Consider the following 16,229-nt stretch of genomic DNA (forward strand, 5'->3'; position numbering starts at 1 on the left):
GGTTTTCCAAGAACCCTTTCATTTCATACCTCTGTTTATATGTGAGGATGTCCCATGGTGTGTGGTTTACTATTAGGGCAGGTGCGGATCCCTCATGGTAATCAGAAAAGCTTATGACAGTTGAATGTGGAGCGGTATCTACATCCACCAAGACACCCCCATTCTATTGTAGAAGAAAAAACGAGTATGTTTGAGGTGTTGGTTTAAACTGCACATGGTACATTCAGAATTTCAATCACTTATATAGATATTACAGAGTGGGTTTTCTTAAGTTCTTACTGAAAAGCACACTGGCTCTGATCTCTTACAAATTTATGTACAGCATTACATACTGATATTTTAGTATACCTTCAATTAATTATCAGTATATTTTATGGCATGTCTTAATAAGATATTTTAAAGTAAACTTTAAAAATCAAAGACATTTTATTTTAAAACAGGAAAACTTACCAGATCTTCTAAGCTCAATAAAGTGCCATTATCCTGTTGGTTATAAAAGAATGGCTTGGAGGATCCTTCATAGCCCACCACTCTCACACAAAGTTTGCCTGAAAATTTTTCAGGCCAAAATGGAAGGTACTGAAAATATAACAGTTAATATCAGTCTTCAAACAATACTATAGTATAAATAAAACAGTGGCTAATAAAGTTTCCAATTCTAATTCAGATCATGATTCAATTATTACTAAGTTTCTTAAAATAGCCCCTCTACATCTAATATTAAGATTACTGACAATATAATGATTATTTATGAAGCCAAAGAAACTCCATCAGAAGAATAGATATATTAGTCTTTTCATACTTATGGAATAATTACAATATGAGAAACTGAAGTGCTATTAAGAACATCTCAAGTATCTTGAATATTAAAAATTATAATCTTAATAACATTTGCTTTTATGTATAACCCATTTTAATTCCTTAATCACTATGAATTCTTTCACAGAGTATCTTATCCCAGATAAACCAGAAGACGACTGAAGGCAGAGGACCTTGCTGGAAGTCCTGACACTATCCTCCAGGCTGTCTGATCTTAATCAAATCATGCACCTTTTTGAGCCTGTTTCCTTATCTGTAAAACTGAGATCTTAGTTCCTAAAAAGAAAGTTCCCTCTGTTATAGAATACTGGGTAAATTCTATTTCTAAAAAAAAATACTGCTGCTATCAAACTCACATCAAAGATAAAAAGATAAGGAGCATTTATTTGTTGCCAAGTCTATGGAGATCATTCCAAGCGCCTTGGAAAGGCCATGCCTCTTAGAGGTCTAACTGTGTTTGTAGTGTAATTGGAATCCTTCTCTTAAGCTTTTGCTAAATATTTTTAAAAATAATTTTAGAATTCTTTTGAGATGTACAGAAGAACAGTCCTATCCTTAAGTCAGGTGGCTTGGTTGAAAACTTGGGCAAATTCAAGCACTAACACTTGTCTTTGCATCTGTCCTCTCCCCGCTCTTTCCTTATTCTCTTCACGTTTCATCTTGTTGAGTCTGCAAAAGTTTAGTTCAAATGCCAGCTCTTCTATGAAACTTCTACTTTTGATCTAGACCACAATGATCTCAACCTCCAATAACTTTACTGACCTAAAAAAGTATGAGATTCCATTTCCTTCTCTGTAAAGCAAGGTGGTTGAATTTTTGGAATTTTTCAAGGAAACTTCCAGCTCATCTATTTAGAGATCCTATAACCACCTATAACGTACCATACACTATCTTCTTCTCCATGTATTAACTTATATGAGCCTTAAGCCCTCCAACAAGATAAGATACTTCTTGAATACAAAGATGTTACCTTGCTATTGACACAATACATAGTACTTTATGTACATTTTACAGTACATACCCATGTTTATACATATAGGAAGAACTAGAGAATGAGTGTTAACAGTCTAGACTGAGCTAGTGGTAAATATTATCCACAATTTTTTTCTTCTTTTTTAACGTATGCTCATAGTATGAAAGAAAAGTCTTTCAAAGCTGGCTGTCATATTTTAACCCACAAATATGGTAGCAAAGTGAGTATGACAAAGAGATATATATAGTTCTTAATTATATGTCTATATTTATTTGTACATTTTAGGAGCCAGTTGTATTAAAGGAAAATATTACCTCTGAAGAAGCAATATAGTTCCATTTATTAGTTGGCATTGAGCCATCAGATGCAATTTCACCGACTTCTAGTTCTAGTGATGACTTGTTCACAATAGTATAAAAGGGAGTCAAAGTAACTATTCGTGTAAGATTAAAACTGCTCATTTTGATGCTAACACCAACCTGTAAAAAGTAAACAAGCTTATCATTTCCCAGTACTTTACACAGCTTGAAATATACACACACACACACACACACACCCATTCACATACAGGCTTCTTAAAATATTTTAAAATAAGATTTCTTAAATAAAGTAACTGCTAAGAGCCATATTCCATGACTGATTATCTTCTAAGAAGAAAAATTTTGGTTCCTTAGTTTGGCTCCATCAGAAACAAATTGAAGAAATATCACTCAGTAATTTAACTAATGATGACTTATAATAACAAACTTAATTTTTAAAAAATCCTTTACTTTTTAACATTCCAAAATAAATTGTTTTAAAATTAGTGTACAGGCTCGATTTTTGCTGCTTTATTAACTCTGCTATCAATAAAATAAAATAAAAATTTCAAAATGGTAATAAAACAAGTCAACTTGTATCAGATTATTCAAATTTTTGCAGTCAAACTTAAGATTTAAGAAACATTTGGCAGGGAGTGGTATGGAATGCAGATTCTAGTATATTATGAATATTTACCAAGTTGCTTACTTGTATGGATTCAACTCAATGCCTTAAACTTTGACAAATTTAGGTTTTGCTTTGATACTAGCGGTCCTAGAAATTAGTAGAGAGATATAACTGTCCTCCACGTAATACTTTGAATTCACATTTCTGTACCCCTTAGGATCCAGCTCATTTACTGATGAAAATGTGAATGAAATCAGAAGTAAATAAGCAAGCAAAATCTTACCAGGTATTCCATATTGTTGGCAGGACACTTCACACACCCATAATTTCCCACTGTATCCAATGAAAAACCACTGGACCATGAACTAGTTGAAATTTTTAACTGTACCTACACCAGAGAACACAAACAATCATATAAGAAATCTAAAACACTATATTAATTTTATTTGATGGAATGCTGCTAGACCACTAGAAATTTATTTAGTAACATGAGACAGAAAAATATAACAAAAGGCATGCTGCAAATGGGTAACAGACCCACAGAAACTCTAGGGGACAACGTAATATTTAAAAGCAGAGCTCTGACCTTCCCATTCACCTATGCAATGAGTATAGTGAATTTAAAGATGTATACCAATGAGACCTTCTGTTATTTGAAAAGGAATTATAATGTAAAATGATATTTTCCAGTGTTAGACTTTTGATACAGAGCTAATGAATTCTTAAAGTTTTAGCACACAGAGAATTTATGCTTTTAACATTATTCAGCAAACAATAAAGGAAAAGTGTTGTGATAAGCAGAACGGAAGACACAATTCCTGTCTTCAATGAGCTTCCAACTAAACAAAGAGATAGGAAATACATACTAATAATTATGATGCGAGACTCAATGTGATAACAACTATATAAAAGGGATAATATGCGATCAAGGTGAGAGGGTAAAAAGTTTACTTCTGGCTATGGGATTCAGATAAAGTTGCAGAGAAGAGATCTAATTCTGCTCCTGTATTAACCTCCATCTACCCAATAGATTATAAAACACCTGAATACAAACAGAGGTCAGACACATCAACAGGTACAATATCAAGTATTAATGAAAACTCTAAGACAGGAGTTCTCGAAGTGTGGTCCCTGGACCAGCACCATCAGCAACACCTGGCAACCTGTGGAAAATGCAAATTCTCAGACCCTACTCAGACCTACTGAATCGAACTATGGGGGTCTGACCCAGCAACCTGTTTTCAAAGCCCTCTAGGTGATTCTAACACACACTGACATTTGCGAAGCACTGCTCTAAGAGAACATGGATGGAATATCTAGCCCCACTTTAGATGGTCAGAAAATCCTTCACACATGTCAGGCTGGAGCAGACTGCCAAAGGATGAACAGCGGATAACCAGAAAACATGAGGCAGACAGGCAAAGCATAGGGCAAGAGGCATTCTAGGCAGAGAGTGCAGCTATACAAAGGCATAGGGGTAAAAAATACCAAGATATGAGTCTGAAAAGGAAAGAAGGGACCAGAGCATGAAGGGTCAGGCCTTACGCATTAGGTCTCTCTCACGAAGGCCTGCTTTAGTGCTTCACACATAGGAGGGCTCAGTTAAAATAAACCAAATTCAACTGTTCTATCTTTTGCAATGCCATTGCATCACTGGTAACCTACATAAAATCAAGGTTTCTACTCGACACTATGTCAAGAACAGAAGTAATTCTAGGGGCACCAAAGAAAAAGGTAACTCAGCCTTGGGACACTATTGTTGTTAGTTCCTAATATCCCACTTAACCGAGTATTCCTTAAAAGCCCTCTTGGACCTAATTCATACCTGTGACACTGAGCAAAGAGGTAAGCATGGCATTAGATAAACAATGAACAGGTAATTTGTTTTATCAACAAAAACACACCTTATTTTTACTAAAAATGTTCTTCTTCTTGAAAGAGAATAAAATAATATCCCTAAAATCAGCTGGATGTTTCACATGAATTTCTTCTGAACGATACTGGAGAACCCGAGAAGTCTTGTTGATTAGCCAATAGGGACTAAAGATGGATAGCTCCATCTGGCTGCCAATTCGCTTGACATGTATTGACAGGTCAACTGTCAACGCTTCTGTGGAGTCAGAAGAAAAATACACAAGAAAGAATTCGGGAAGTGTATCACATATACGGAAATGTCCACTCCAGTTTTTGCCCTGATATTTCACCAGAACTAATTCCATTATTTCTCCACTGATTCTCGAATGTAGAACATTGGCAGCACTGCCTTCTGCTAGCTCATGAGTTTCTGCTGTTCCCTAAAAACAAAGAAACAAAAACTAAATTTGCTTACCAATTTTTAAAAAATCTCTGCAATAACGTCCATATTTTATACAAATACTAAGTAACCTACCAGATTCACATTAACTGACAAGTCTTCAAGGTACCATCTTTACATATTATGAATATCCAACAATTACTAATGATTAAAAATAAAACACTATATCATAGCCGAAGTCAGAAACTGTCTTTTGGTCATTAGCAGGCCAATGGTTATAAATTTTGAGAAAAAGACCTGTGCCAAGAATCAAAGGCTGGACTCCGGAACACTGGCTGTTTTCCATTAACAGCTATGTCATTAAATGAGCCACTTAATTGCCTGGACTTCAGCTTCATCCTTTATTCACATACTACACCTAATGGTTCTCATACAAATAGAATAAGAAAAGTGATATCAAGCTATGCTGACAAGCTATCTAAGGTGGAACTACTTTAAAAATGAGTAACAGCAACATCATAAATTAGGCTTCCTTACCGAAAGCATCTCTTGTATAAATACTACTTAGTTAATCTAATTAATTTTATTCTCCACAACTCAGGGATGGCTCATTGTCAGATAAAGAAAATAAGTTTAGGTTCCAAATACTTTCCAGATTTTTGTATTTTGATATGTCGTGGCATGTACAAATTTAAAAATATTTATCATACTTCATTACTAGAAAATGTTCCCTAATATTTTTTAAGACAGTAATTATTTTTCAGTTCAACAGAAACTTGAACCAAATAATCATCACTTTAAAGCAAAAAACTTTAAAATTAACTTCATAATAAATTAAGATGAAGTATTTTCTCACTGGCATTTTTCCATACTTTAGCTAAGAGAATTATACTTAGATAATAAAGACACTATTATAATTATTTAGAGCAGATGCAGCAGAGTTCAGTGGTGGAGAACAAGGAACCAAATTGCTTAGGTTCAAATTCCAGCTCTACTATTTATTAGCTGTGGGATCCTGGACCTGTCACTTAACCCCTCAGTTTCCTCATCTGTAAAATGGGTCTAATAACAGTACCTTCTTCAGGAAGTTATTGTAAGGACTAAATATGTTAATACATGTAAAATACATGAGATAGTGGCTGGCACAAAGTAGATGTTATACCAGTTTTTGATATTATTAATATTATTAAAGCATTACAAGTAGGTGAATGTAAAACACTGACCTCAACTAAAAATACCATTAAAAAGAAACAAACTAGAATTCACTCCATGTAATAATAAAAGTCAAACAAAATGCAAGAGGCATACCTCAAGTAAATATCTTAGAGAATATGGGAGAAAATTCCTCAAAGTGACAGTAGGGTAAAGATGAATGATGTAAGCTGGATCCCAGTCTTTCCTCTGTGTACATATATAGCTTAATTCATCAGGTACAGCAATTGTATTGACTATAAGAGGTAAGAAGTTGACTTCTGTTGACGGACACTGCAGCATGCATCTGATTTCCTTGCTCCGATGAAGTTCTTCCTTCCAGGAAATATATGTGGTGGATTCTTTGTACTGATTCTCTAAGATACCAGCTGGCTGAATGAACAACTGACATCTACAGAAGAAGAAAACAGAGTGGGAAAAACGTTTTTATTGAGAACGTAAGAAAATTAATTAATTAATTAATTAATTAATTAATGCCATTAATTCTTCTTGATAACTCTACAAGATAAGTACTTCTTGATAACTCTACATTAATTCTTCTTGATAACTCTACAAGATAAGTACTTCTTGATAACTCTACAAGATAAGTACTATTATTCCTATATTTACAGATGAGAAAAACAAGGCTAAGAAAGTTTAAGAAACTTGCCCAAAGTCACACAGCTGACTCATGGAGGCACCTTGTGGGAAAAAATACTCTGTAAAAAATGGCAACTTAAAAAAAAAAGTAATTTCAAATACAAAGGCAATCTAATAAAAATAAGTCTCAGAAAATTCTAAAACATCAAGTATACAACAGGAAATTTCATCTGGTAAATTCAACAATATAAATGTATTTCTCTATATGTCTCAAAACTGGCTTTTACAGATCTTTAGATAATAAGAATTATTATTATGTAGAATACAGATATTTTACTTTATTCTAGAATAAAGATCCTAATTCACAGAATTTAAAATATATATTATGAACCTTTTATATCAACATATTCAAGGAAGTATCTACCTATATGAATCTAAAGGAACATGGAACTCCTCTTCAGGTCTGGCTACTCCAATGCGCTCCAATAACTTCACATTCTTAACATATTTATAGATGATGAAAGCAATAGAGAAATGGTTTTTAATCTGTTGGACAAAAAAACATACAAGTTGTTTAAAAAGATGCAGACGTTCAAAAGAAAAATGTGAGCCACACACAATCACTTTCAGATCTAAAAAATTTCAAGCCCAATATTGGAAGATATTTTTATGGTAATTGAAAAGTTTTAAGATATTTAAGGAGCTATATATATGAAACTTGATGCTTAAATGGAAGTTAAAAATTATTAGGATATTCACATGTTCATATATTCCAGACTGATTTTTTTAGTGTGTATTATTATCTTTCAAATACATATTAATCTTTGAGGATTTCAGCCATAATATTTTCCTCATTACAACCTTTTCTCAATGCACCATACAACTAAACAGAAAAGGATAGTAAAGGAAACATGAGGTAAATAAATACAGTACAATCCTTCCTTAACTACAGTGTAATATAGGTTGGAGCTAATAGTAAACTGAGAGACAATGACCAAAATTGGAAATCCTTTCATTTTTATCTGATGTTACAGGTAGGAAGAAATATTCTTCTGCTGACCATATGCTGAAATCTGTAATAATGCAGAGAAAAAGAAAAGTCGATAAAGCCTTAAAGGTAGAAAAAAATATTTATACAGATTAATATGCTAAAATTTTTTTCTGGGGAGACCATTTCAATATTCCTTCATACATAGTTGAAAAATACAATACAAAGAGAATGGAATGTTATCCTATTTGACAACCAGCTATTACTGCAATATTCCTCAGTTCTGAATCTTTAAAGGAATAGACAAAAAGTTTCATTAATTTTAAACCCAGGAGACAACAAAAATGGGCTTTAAATTAACAACAGCATTTCATGAGACATCTAAAATGAAGAATATTACAAAAGTAAGTTGGACAGGAAATACCCAGTTCAAACTATTATTTATTTCTGAACAATCAGTACTGACCTAATGAAGTTTTATTACATTCCTATATTCAGCCAAATGATTTAATATTTCTTGATATACTTAAAGGAACACAATTCACTTTAATGCATTACCTGCAGAGGAGAACGAAGGGTAATTACTTTGTTCCCTTCAGTTGCATCAATTTGTACCACGAGTGAGTCAGAATGACTGGCATTGGGATTCCATACATTATACAATCGCCGTCCAGGTCTGGCAACAGGGACTTTTGTAACTTCTGTATATCCATGAGGTGCTAAGTCAGAGCATAAGTGAGAAGCATTCCAAATACTAATTTACCTAAATTTTTATACGACAGATCAGGAGCAGCAACTCAAAATAATGACAAGAGTATTCTTCCTCATGACTAGAAATGTAGACTACACAAAATTCTTTTCTAAGACACAGGAGCTAATAACAAAGAAAGGAAACTAGTTATTATTATAAAATTCTTTGAACCCAAACAATTTCTCTTGGGGTTTTAAATGTATTAAAACAAACAAAATCCAACTTGTTCCTTATTTTCTCAACTATATAACAATAAAAATCGCTTTTTTTTTTGGAATGGTGATTAACTACTGTCAACATTTTAAGACTTCTGAATATAGTTATTTTCTCTCCTCACTGAACTCCAGTCCCTTCTGAAGCGTACTACATACTGTACTATTTAAGCACATAGAAATAATCTAGTTTTCTAAGGTAATTCTTAAATTAGTCAAGTTTAATTTTCTCAAGTTTAGAGGAAGAAAACAAAAGTTTATCAACTATTTGTTTCAAGCCTTTAGAAATGTTGTCTCTCAAGGGTATCTGCAGCAAATATTTTTCCATATTTTATCAAAAATAAGCTGACACCAGTAATTCCAAAGATACCCTTAAAAATAGCATAAATATAGCATACCGAAGGTCAGAGAGAAGAGGGAGCTCTCCTGACGGCTCAGTGTAGATAGTTTCCCTTGACATGAAGGTTCCATGCTGGCATATTCCAATTCCAATTTCTGACCGGCATCAACATCACACACATCACTTTTCTCAAGGGAGCCCATCACTCTGAGATTATGATTGGGCTGCACCTTAATGGGAACACCTACAGAATTTGTTACTGTAAAAGGTGCCCTGTCTTTTAAAGAGTAGTCAAAAGTAGAAGCAGTGCCCTCTGAAAAACCCTGAAAAGGAACACAACAACACAATAAAATTTTTGCAAAATTCAAATTTTTTTTTCAAAAACTAAATTTCGACTACACATTTTTTAGAAATGAATGTTGATGACAAACAAAAATAATGCATACGTTTCCATTTAAAATTCCATTTGAAATAGTCCAAACAAGAACCAAACTATGAAATAGTCCAAGCAAGAACCAAACATACTTTTGCTAAATTGCTGAAAACATTAAGACAGCTTTTGGATATTGTTATATTCATTGTATCTCCTGAAGAAATATCAACTTCTGTTTCTGGCTCAGGAAGTAGAATAAAATAATCTCCTGGCATCAAACTTTTATCCTGGACTGGATTCTTCTTTACCTACGAGGATAAACACATAGCAATTTTATTAGCCAATGAATAATAAAATTAAAATACTCTCGATAGAATCAAGGTTAAATTCTCCTAACCCTGTCACTTTATATTAAGGCTCCTCAAAAGTCTCATTTTCAAAAATATTCAGTGCTTCACCTTGACTTAGCGCAGGTCAGCATTCTTTCTTTCAGTGTGTAGTCCACGCATAGGGAAATGTTTAGAATTGCGCCATGGAAGGACTCCAAGTGAGTTACAATATTTGTCTTTCGTGCATTCACCAGAGAAAGCTATTTACCCAGTGTCACCTAATTGGTCATTTTATGTTGATGAGCACTTTAAGAGGACCCTGAAGTCTAAACTGATCCTTACTGGAAGTAACATCTGGTATTCCTTCTACTTTTTAGCAGTAACACCTATAAATAAGTAATATGATAAGCTTTCAACCAGCCATCAGATTCCATCATAGTTTTCGTTCTAAAGGCATTTCAAAAGTCTTGTAAAACATTCTTTGTTAGCCTGCCTACTCCAAAGAGAGGCAGGTCAGAAATATTACTTCTACTTTACTGAGAGGAAATTAGGACACAGGTTAAGTGACTGTTCATCTTTAAAGTAAGAATCTGCGGGCTTCCCTGGTGGCGCAGTGGTTGAGAATCTGCCTGCCAATGCAGGGGACACGGGTTCGAGCCCCGGTCTGGGAAGATCCCACATGCCACGGAGCAACTGGGCCCGTGAGCCACAACTACTGAGCCTGCGCGTCTGGAGCCTGTGCTCCGCAACAAGAGAGGCCGCGACAGTGAGAGGCCCGCGCACCGCGATGAAGAGAGGCCCCCGCTCGCCGCAGCTGGAGAGGGCCCTCGCACAGAAATGAAGACCCAACACACCCAAAAATAAATAACTAGATTAATTTTTAAAAAAATCCATTAGGTAAATGATTTAAAGATGTCCAGAGTAGCTTAAAAAAAAGAATCTGCTAAGTCAATTTCAATGCCCCACACTTGGGTCAAGTTGCCCCAGAGAAGTGTGCTGTGATAATTTGTGAAGGGTATAAAACTTGTGTTCCTGTTAATCTAGGGAGATGTGTTTCAGTATCTAGGACTCTGCAGTGTTCTCAAGAAGCATCACAAAGAGCTGACACAAAGAATTCATGAACCAGAATAGCAGTTCTTGGATTTTTTGGTCTCTTAAAATGACTGAGGATCCCAAGGAGCTTCATTTATGTGGGTTATTATCTATCAGTATGTACTCTATGAGAAACTAAAACTGAGAAAATTTTAAATATTCATTTAAAGCCAACAATTACATGTTAACATAAATAATATTTTAATGAAAAATAACCATTAAAAATACATAGTGAGAAGAGGAGTATTTACAGGTCTCTTTAGTGCAAGCCTTAAGAGAAGACAGGCGGACTCATTTCTAATTTTGTATTCAATCTGCTGCAAAATTGCATAGTCTCTGGAAAATTCCACTGTATGCTCATGAGAGAATGAGAATGAAAATGATATATAATGTCTGAATATTATTATGAAAAGAATCTTGATCCCATGATCCTCTAAAAGGGCCTCAAGGATCCTGGACTACATCTTGAGAATCTCTGAACTAAAATATATATATATAAATGAATGTACACAATTATATTATTTTATTATGATTTCCTTACAGCAAGCCTTAAATTCCATGGTCTCTTCCCCTCCACTCTCTCAATCAGTGGCTCCCATACAGCATGGGTCTCATTGTAATAATGAACCTGGAAAGGCACAGAATTATGAGAGTCTTTAAACGTTAACTACATATATCTATAACCAGTAGGAAAAAATATTAAGTAATGTTATATGCCAATAACCATTTTAACAACACACCTAAGGACACAAAGGATATTTATAAGGAGGGTGCATTTTATTTTACTCTTACTTTGCTCCATAAACCAATTATTTAGCAAAAGAACCTTTAAAAAGTAATGACCAAATAAATCATACTACACATGAATAAATTAAATGTTAAAATATATTATCTATTCATATATATACTTGCTATGGTCATGCACACAAAAAAGCTCACTTCTTAATTCCTCAATTGCACTTTTCAGGAAGTTGCCTCTGAAGGTGGGTAATAATTCATGTGGTCATACCTCTAGTGTCATGTCAGCAGAAGCAGCCATTAGGGAAGTCCAATTTTTAACGTTTCCTGAAAACTTAGACTCTGCCAATAATAGAGGTACAGTTCGATGCCCAAGGCCACATTCTAAGGTAACTTGAACTGATTGGACAACAACAGCACAATTTTCCTCTATCACTGGATTTTCAATGTCTCTGAAATTTTCTGTTATTTCTGTGGCCATGTCAACACCAAGAAACCAAGAGTTATAATCACTAATAGATTTGACACCCCAAAGATGTTCCGTTTCCTTAGATATATCTTTGGATTCATCTTCTTTTGTCTTTGGAGACAGAGCAGCCATTATTGTCATCACAGTATTAAGAATTATGGGTGAAATCTTTAAAAAAGAAAGGAGAAAAAAATTTAGAATAAATTCTTTCCCAGATGAGAAGAATACATAACACAAAAAATTTAAAGTAACTAAAAATTTAAATATATTAAATTAATAACTGAGGAAAACAAAAGAGAACACACAAAATCATGTGTCAAGTCAACTAACCTCAAAACAGTGATTTCTGCCCAGGTTATTCTAGAATTAAGTGACTAATGTGCACGTCAACTGTCGAAACCTAAAGTTAAATCAGTTAATTCAGAGTGAAACAGTGTTATGTGAACAGAAAAATGTAGAAGTATAACTGAATTTTTCATTTTTCAACCAGCTGCATTAACTAAACCGAAGTATGTGATCCTCATCAAGATATACACACATGGTTTTCATTTGTCTTACCGACATAGGAAACCTGAGAATCACCATGGACTCCCTTTCACCCTAAGATCTGAAAATTCCACCTCCTATTATCTTTGGATAGTATCTTTGCTCACCTCTTCATTCCAATTACTGTGCCTTAGTTCTTAGCAACGATGATGTCTTCCATGTCCTGTCAGCACCATCTCAGCCCACCCACCACATGATTTTCCTAAAACCCAAATCTGAGCATGTCATTCCTATGTTTAAAATCTTCAACAACTCCCCATAACTTTCAGGGTAAGATTAAAACTCTCTTTAGCTCAGGACACGAACTTCTTTGTGACCTGATGCCTAATCAGTCAAGCTACCCATGGTTTCCCAAAGTTTGAGCAATACTGGGTTAAAGAAATTAAGTGGATTCCTTTACTGTTCACTTCTCACAACCCTTACTTGTTTAATATGCTAAGGAGATATGATTACATCACCAAAAGAAGGAGCGAGTATGCAGTACTTCCCAAACTTACCTGTCACCTGAATCCTTTTCTTCATTGCCTTATTAATGTCACCTATAATTAGTGTTCTCAGTCCTACGACTCCACCACACCATTCTCCCCATCCACATGGGATCACCCCTCCAAGTCCTTAAAGGATTTTTCAAGCCTTTGCCTTTATGCATATTGTTGGTTCTGTCTAGGTAACCCTTTCCCTCTCTCTCCATCTAACCACGCTCAGATGTTCAAAGCTCAGTTCAAGTAGCCCCACTTCCAGACAGCTTTCCCTGATGTCCTAGTCTGAGCTGGAGGCTCCTGCCTGCACCCCCAAGAGCACCTCATGCATGCCTCTAGCACTGAAAGCTGAGAGTAATCACTCATTTACTTCTTTCTCTCACATACGTCACTAAGTTTTTTGAATGTAGGGACCAGGTACCCCCAATGCCTTGTACAGGACATTCTTCATACACAGTAAAGGCTCAAAAAATGCGTGCTCAATAAATAAGTAAAGTGATACACAAAGACATGGAAAAACAATCCCTCAGCACTTTAACCCAGTGTCGCAGACAAAAATGCATGCAAATCCAAGTTTTCTCCCCATTTAGCATTTTAAGTCTGTAGAAAAGTAAATCTGTTAACAAAATACCATCTAAGACAAACTAGTAATTTAAAATATTGAGAGAAAAGTACATTGGAGAGCAGATTGCTTTTTCAATACTACAAATGTAAGAGATAAAAAAAATTCTAATAATTTATTTCTGGCATACATCTGTCATTATAAATATTTTATAAGACAAATAAAACATTTAATCACATAATTATTAAATTCAACCAAACTACACCTCAAATAAAAGCCTAAAAATAACATTGCAAATAAAATAAGAGCAACTTCATTTTTCTATCCTTCCTTTCCTTCTCCTCCCACTTCATCTCTGCTCTCCCCACCCAAACCCAATCTCCAACACACACACAAATATAATAGATAAAAACTATCCTGATCATTTGTATATATTTAAAAGTGCGGTTCACCCTGAGCAACATGGATTTGAACTGCGGGGGTTCACTTATGTGTGGATTTTTTTCAGTAGTAAATACTATGGTACTACATGAGCCACAGTTGTTTGAATCTGCAGATGTAGAACCTCAGACATGGAGGAATGCAGATTCTGAGGAACCGCATATACTGAGGTCTGACTGTAAAGTTAAAGCACTGCTAATCCCCGCGTTACTCAAGAGTCACCTGCACTGTTTCAAAGAAAATAGAAACAAACATTTGCATTAAAGAAAAATGTATTTTAATATGAGGTTTTTATTGATTACTAAATATGTGACTAGCATAATGCTCTAGATGTGAGAGTCATCAAAAGATAAGAAAAATAAGAATTGATTGTGGGGCTTCCCTGGTGGCGCAGTGGTTAAGAATCCGCCTGCCAATGCAGGGGACACAGGTTCGAGTCCTGGTCCAGGAAGATCCCACATGCTGCAGAGCAACTAAGCCCATGTGCCACAACTGCTGAGCCGGCGCTCTAGAGCCTGTGAGTCACTACTGAGCCCGTGTGCCACAACTACTGAAGCCCGCGCGCCTAGAGCCCGTGCTCTGCAACAAGAGAAGCCACCGCAATGAGAAGCCTGTGCACCGCAACAAAGAGTATCCCCCGCTAGCCGCAACTAGAGAAAGCCTGTGTGCAGCAACGAAGGCCCAACGCAGCCAAAAATAAATAAATTAATTAATTTAAAAAAAAAGAATTGATTTTCACCCAAATAATATGACAGGCACTAACCTTAATTATAAATTCTTCAACTTCAATATTTATATCTTCTTTTCCTGAAGCCCATGTACATTTTTTCATAAACAGAGAACAGGGCTGTAAGACCTAGAAACAAATAAATGAAATTTACTTATGAACATGTCTTACTTAATTTGAGATCTTTAACTATAGTCTACAACTAAAAGCAAAAAGGCAAATTAAATTAGCTGAGAATCTCTTGTGAGGGCTCCTCCAAACTAAGACAAGTCTATGACCATTGTAAAGGAGTTTAAGCAGTTCTGATGAATTCCTTTATGCCAAATTCTTAAGTAGTAATGCACATTTACTATTAGAAGTTTAAAATGTTTCCTTTTGCTAAAATGTGTTTTAAATGATGCCCTATGTAAAATACACTTTTAAGATAGCTACAAAAATGAGCTAAGGACTATGGTAAGGTCTTACATTTGCGAAGAGGTAAATGAGGAAATGGAAATGTATTTCATTATAATTTTTATGACCACTAAATCACTTGAAAATGTTATTCTAAACAAATAGTTCTGTTAACACCTTTTAAAAAAAGACTATAGTAAGGTAGGTAAATGAACAGTTTCCAGATGATTACCAACAGGTCAGTCTTGAATTTCCTGTAAGGTCCTTATTAGAATAGATTTCAAATCTTCAAACTTGACGATTTATTAAAACCATGAAGGCTATTAAATATCATTAAAGAAACAAATAGAATGCATCTGAACTGAATGGAGGAATTAGTATGCATAACTTTCATTTTTAAAAAAGTAGGATGAGCTTTAAATAGAATGATTAATATAAGCTTTCTGTGACATGTCAAAAGATGATCCTGGGACTTCCCTTGTGGCGCAGTGGATAGGACTCTGCACTCCCAACGCAGGGGGACCCTGCTCAGGGAACTAGATCCCACATGCCTGCCACAACTAAGGAGCCTGCCTGCCACAACTAAGACCCGGTGCAACCAAAAAAAAAAAAAGATGATGATCCTGCTAAAGAATGTTTCATGATACAGTATAGATTAAGCTTAGCACTGCACTTCCTTATGCAAGTCACTTTGTCCACGAATTTTTTAAAATTTAAAATAACACTGCAAATGAGTCACATTATATAATGATGCTCTTTAACATAAAATTATCAATTTAACATTAAAAAACATTTGGTACAGTAATTAATTTAATTAACTAAAACCATATTTTTCAACTATAATGTGAAAGCACAATTGAAGTTAATTTGTAATAAAGCAAAACATAATCTCTTTTGGGCACATGACTCTGATGAATTTTTTGGTTCATTCATCCACTCACTCATTGGATATACTGTGGTGAACAAAAGCCAACAGCTGAAAAGGAATGTTGATTTGTACTAAAGTTCAAATACTGTTCAGCAAA

At 34.8% G+C, this 16,229-nt stretch overlaps 1 protein-coding gene across 2 annotated transcripts in view; it reads right to left on the minus strand.

The window, feature by feature from the left end:
- VPS13C (vacuolar protein sorting 13 homolog C) overlaps window positions 1–16,229 on the minus strand; it is a 182,085-nt gene that overhangs the window by 43,609 nt on the left and 122,247 nt on the right. For both annotated transcript variants that reach the window (XM_068552869.1, XM_068552859.1), the window contains exons 51-63: window positions 14,848–14,940; window positions 11,859–12,224; window positions 11,391–11,477; window positions 9,581–9,736; window positions 9,114–9,378; window positions 8,311–8,471; window positions 7,189–7,310; window positions 6,282–6,576; window positions 4,624–5,013; window positions 3,003–3,107; window positions 2,107–2,271; window positions 451–579; window positions 30–163 (exon numbers count right to left, since the gene is read on the minus strand). In XM_068552869.1, the coding sequence (XP_068408970.1) occupies window positions 30–163; window positions 451–579; window positions 2,107–2,271; window positions 3,003–3,107; window positions 4,624–5,013; window positions 6,282–6,576; window positions 7,189–7,310; window positions 8,311–8,471; window positions 9,114–9,378; window positions 9,581–9,736; window positions 11,391–11,477; window positions 11,859–12,224; window positions 14,848–14,940 (2,468 nt within the window). The remainder of the gene's footprint in view (window positions 1–29; window positions 164–450; window positions 580–2,106; window positions 2,272–3,002; window positions 3,108–4,623; window positions 5,014–6,281; window positions 6,577–7,188; window positions 7,311–8,310; window positions 8,472–9,113; window positions 9,379–9,580; window positions 9,737–11,390; window positions 11,478–11,858; window positions 12,225–14,847; window positions 14,941–16,229) is intronic.

The sequence above is a fragment of the Eschrichtius robustus genome, chromosome 1, assembly GCF_028021215.1.
Source record: "Eschrichtius robustus isolate mEscRob2 chromosome 1, mEscRob2.pri, whole genome shotgun sequence".
NCBI classification, from domain to species: Eukaryota; Metazoa; Chordata; class Mammalia; order Artiodactyla; family Eschrichtiidae; genus Eschrichtius; species Eschrichtius robustus.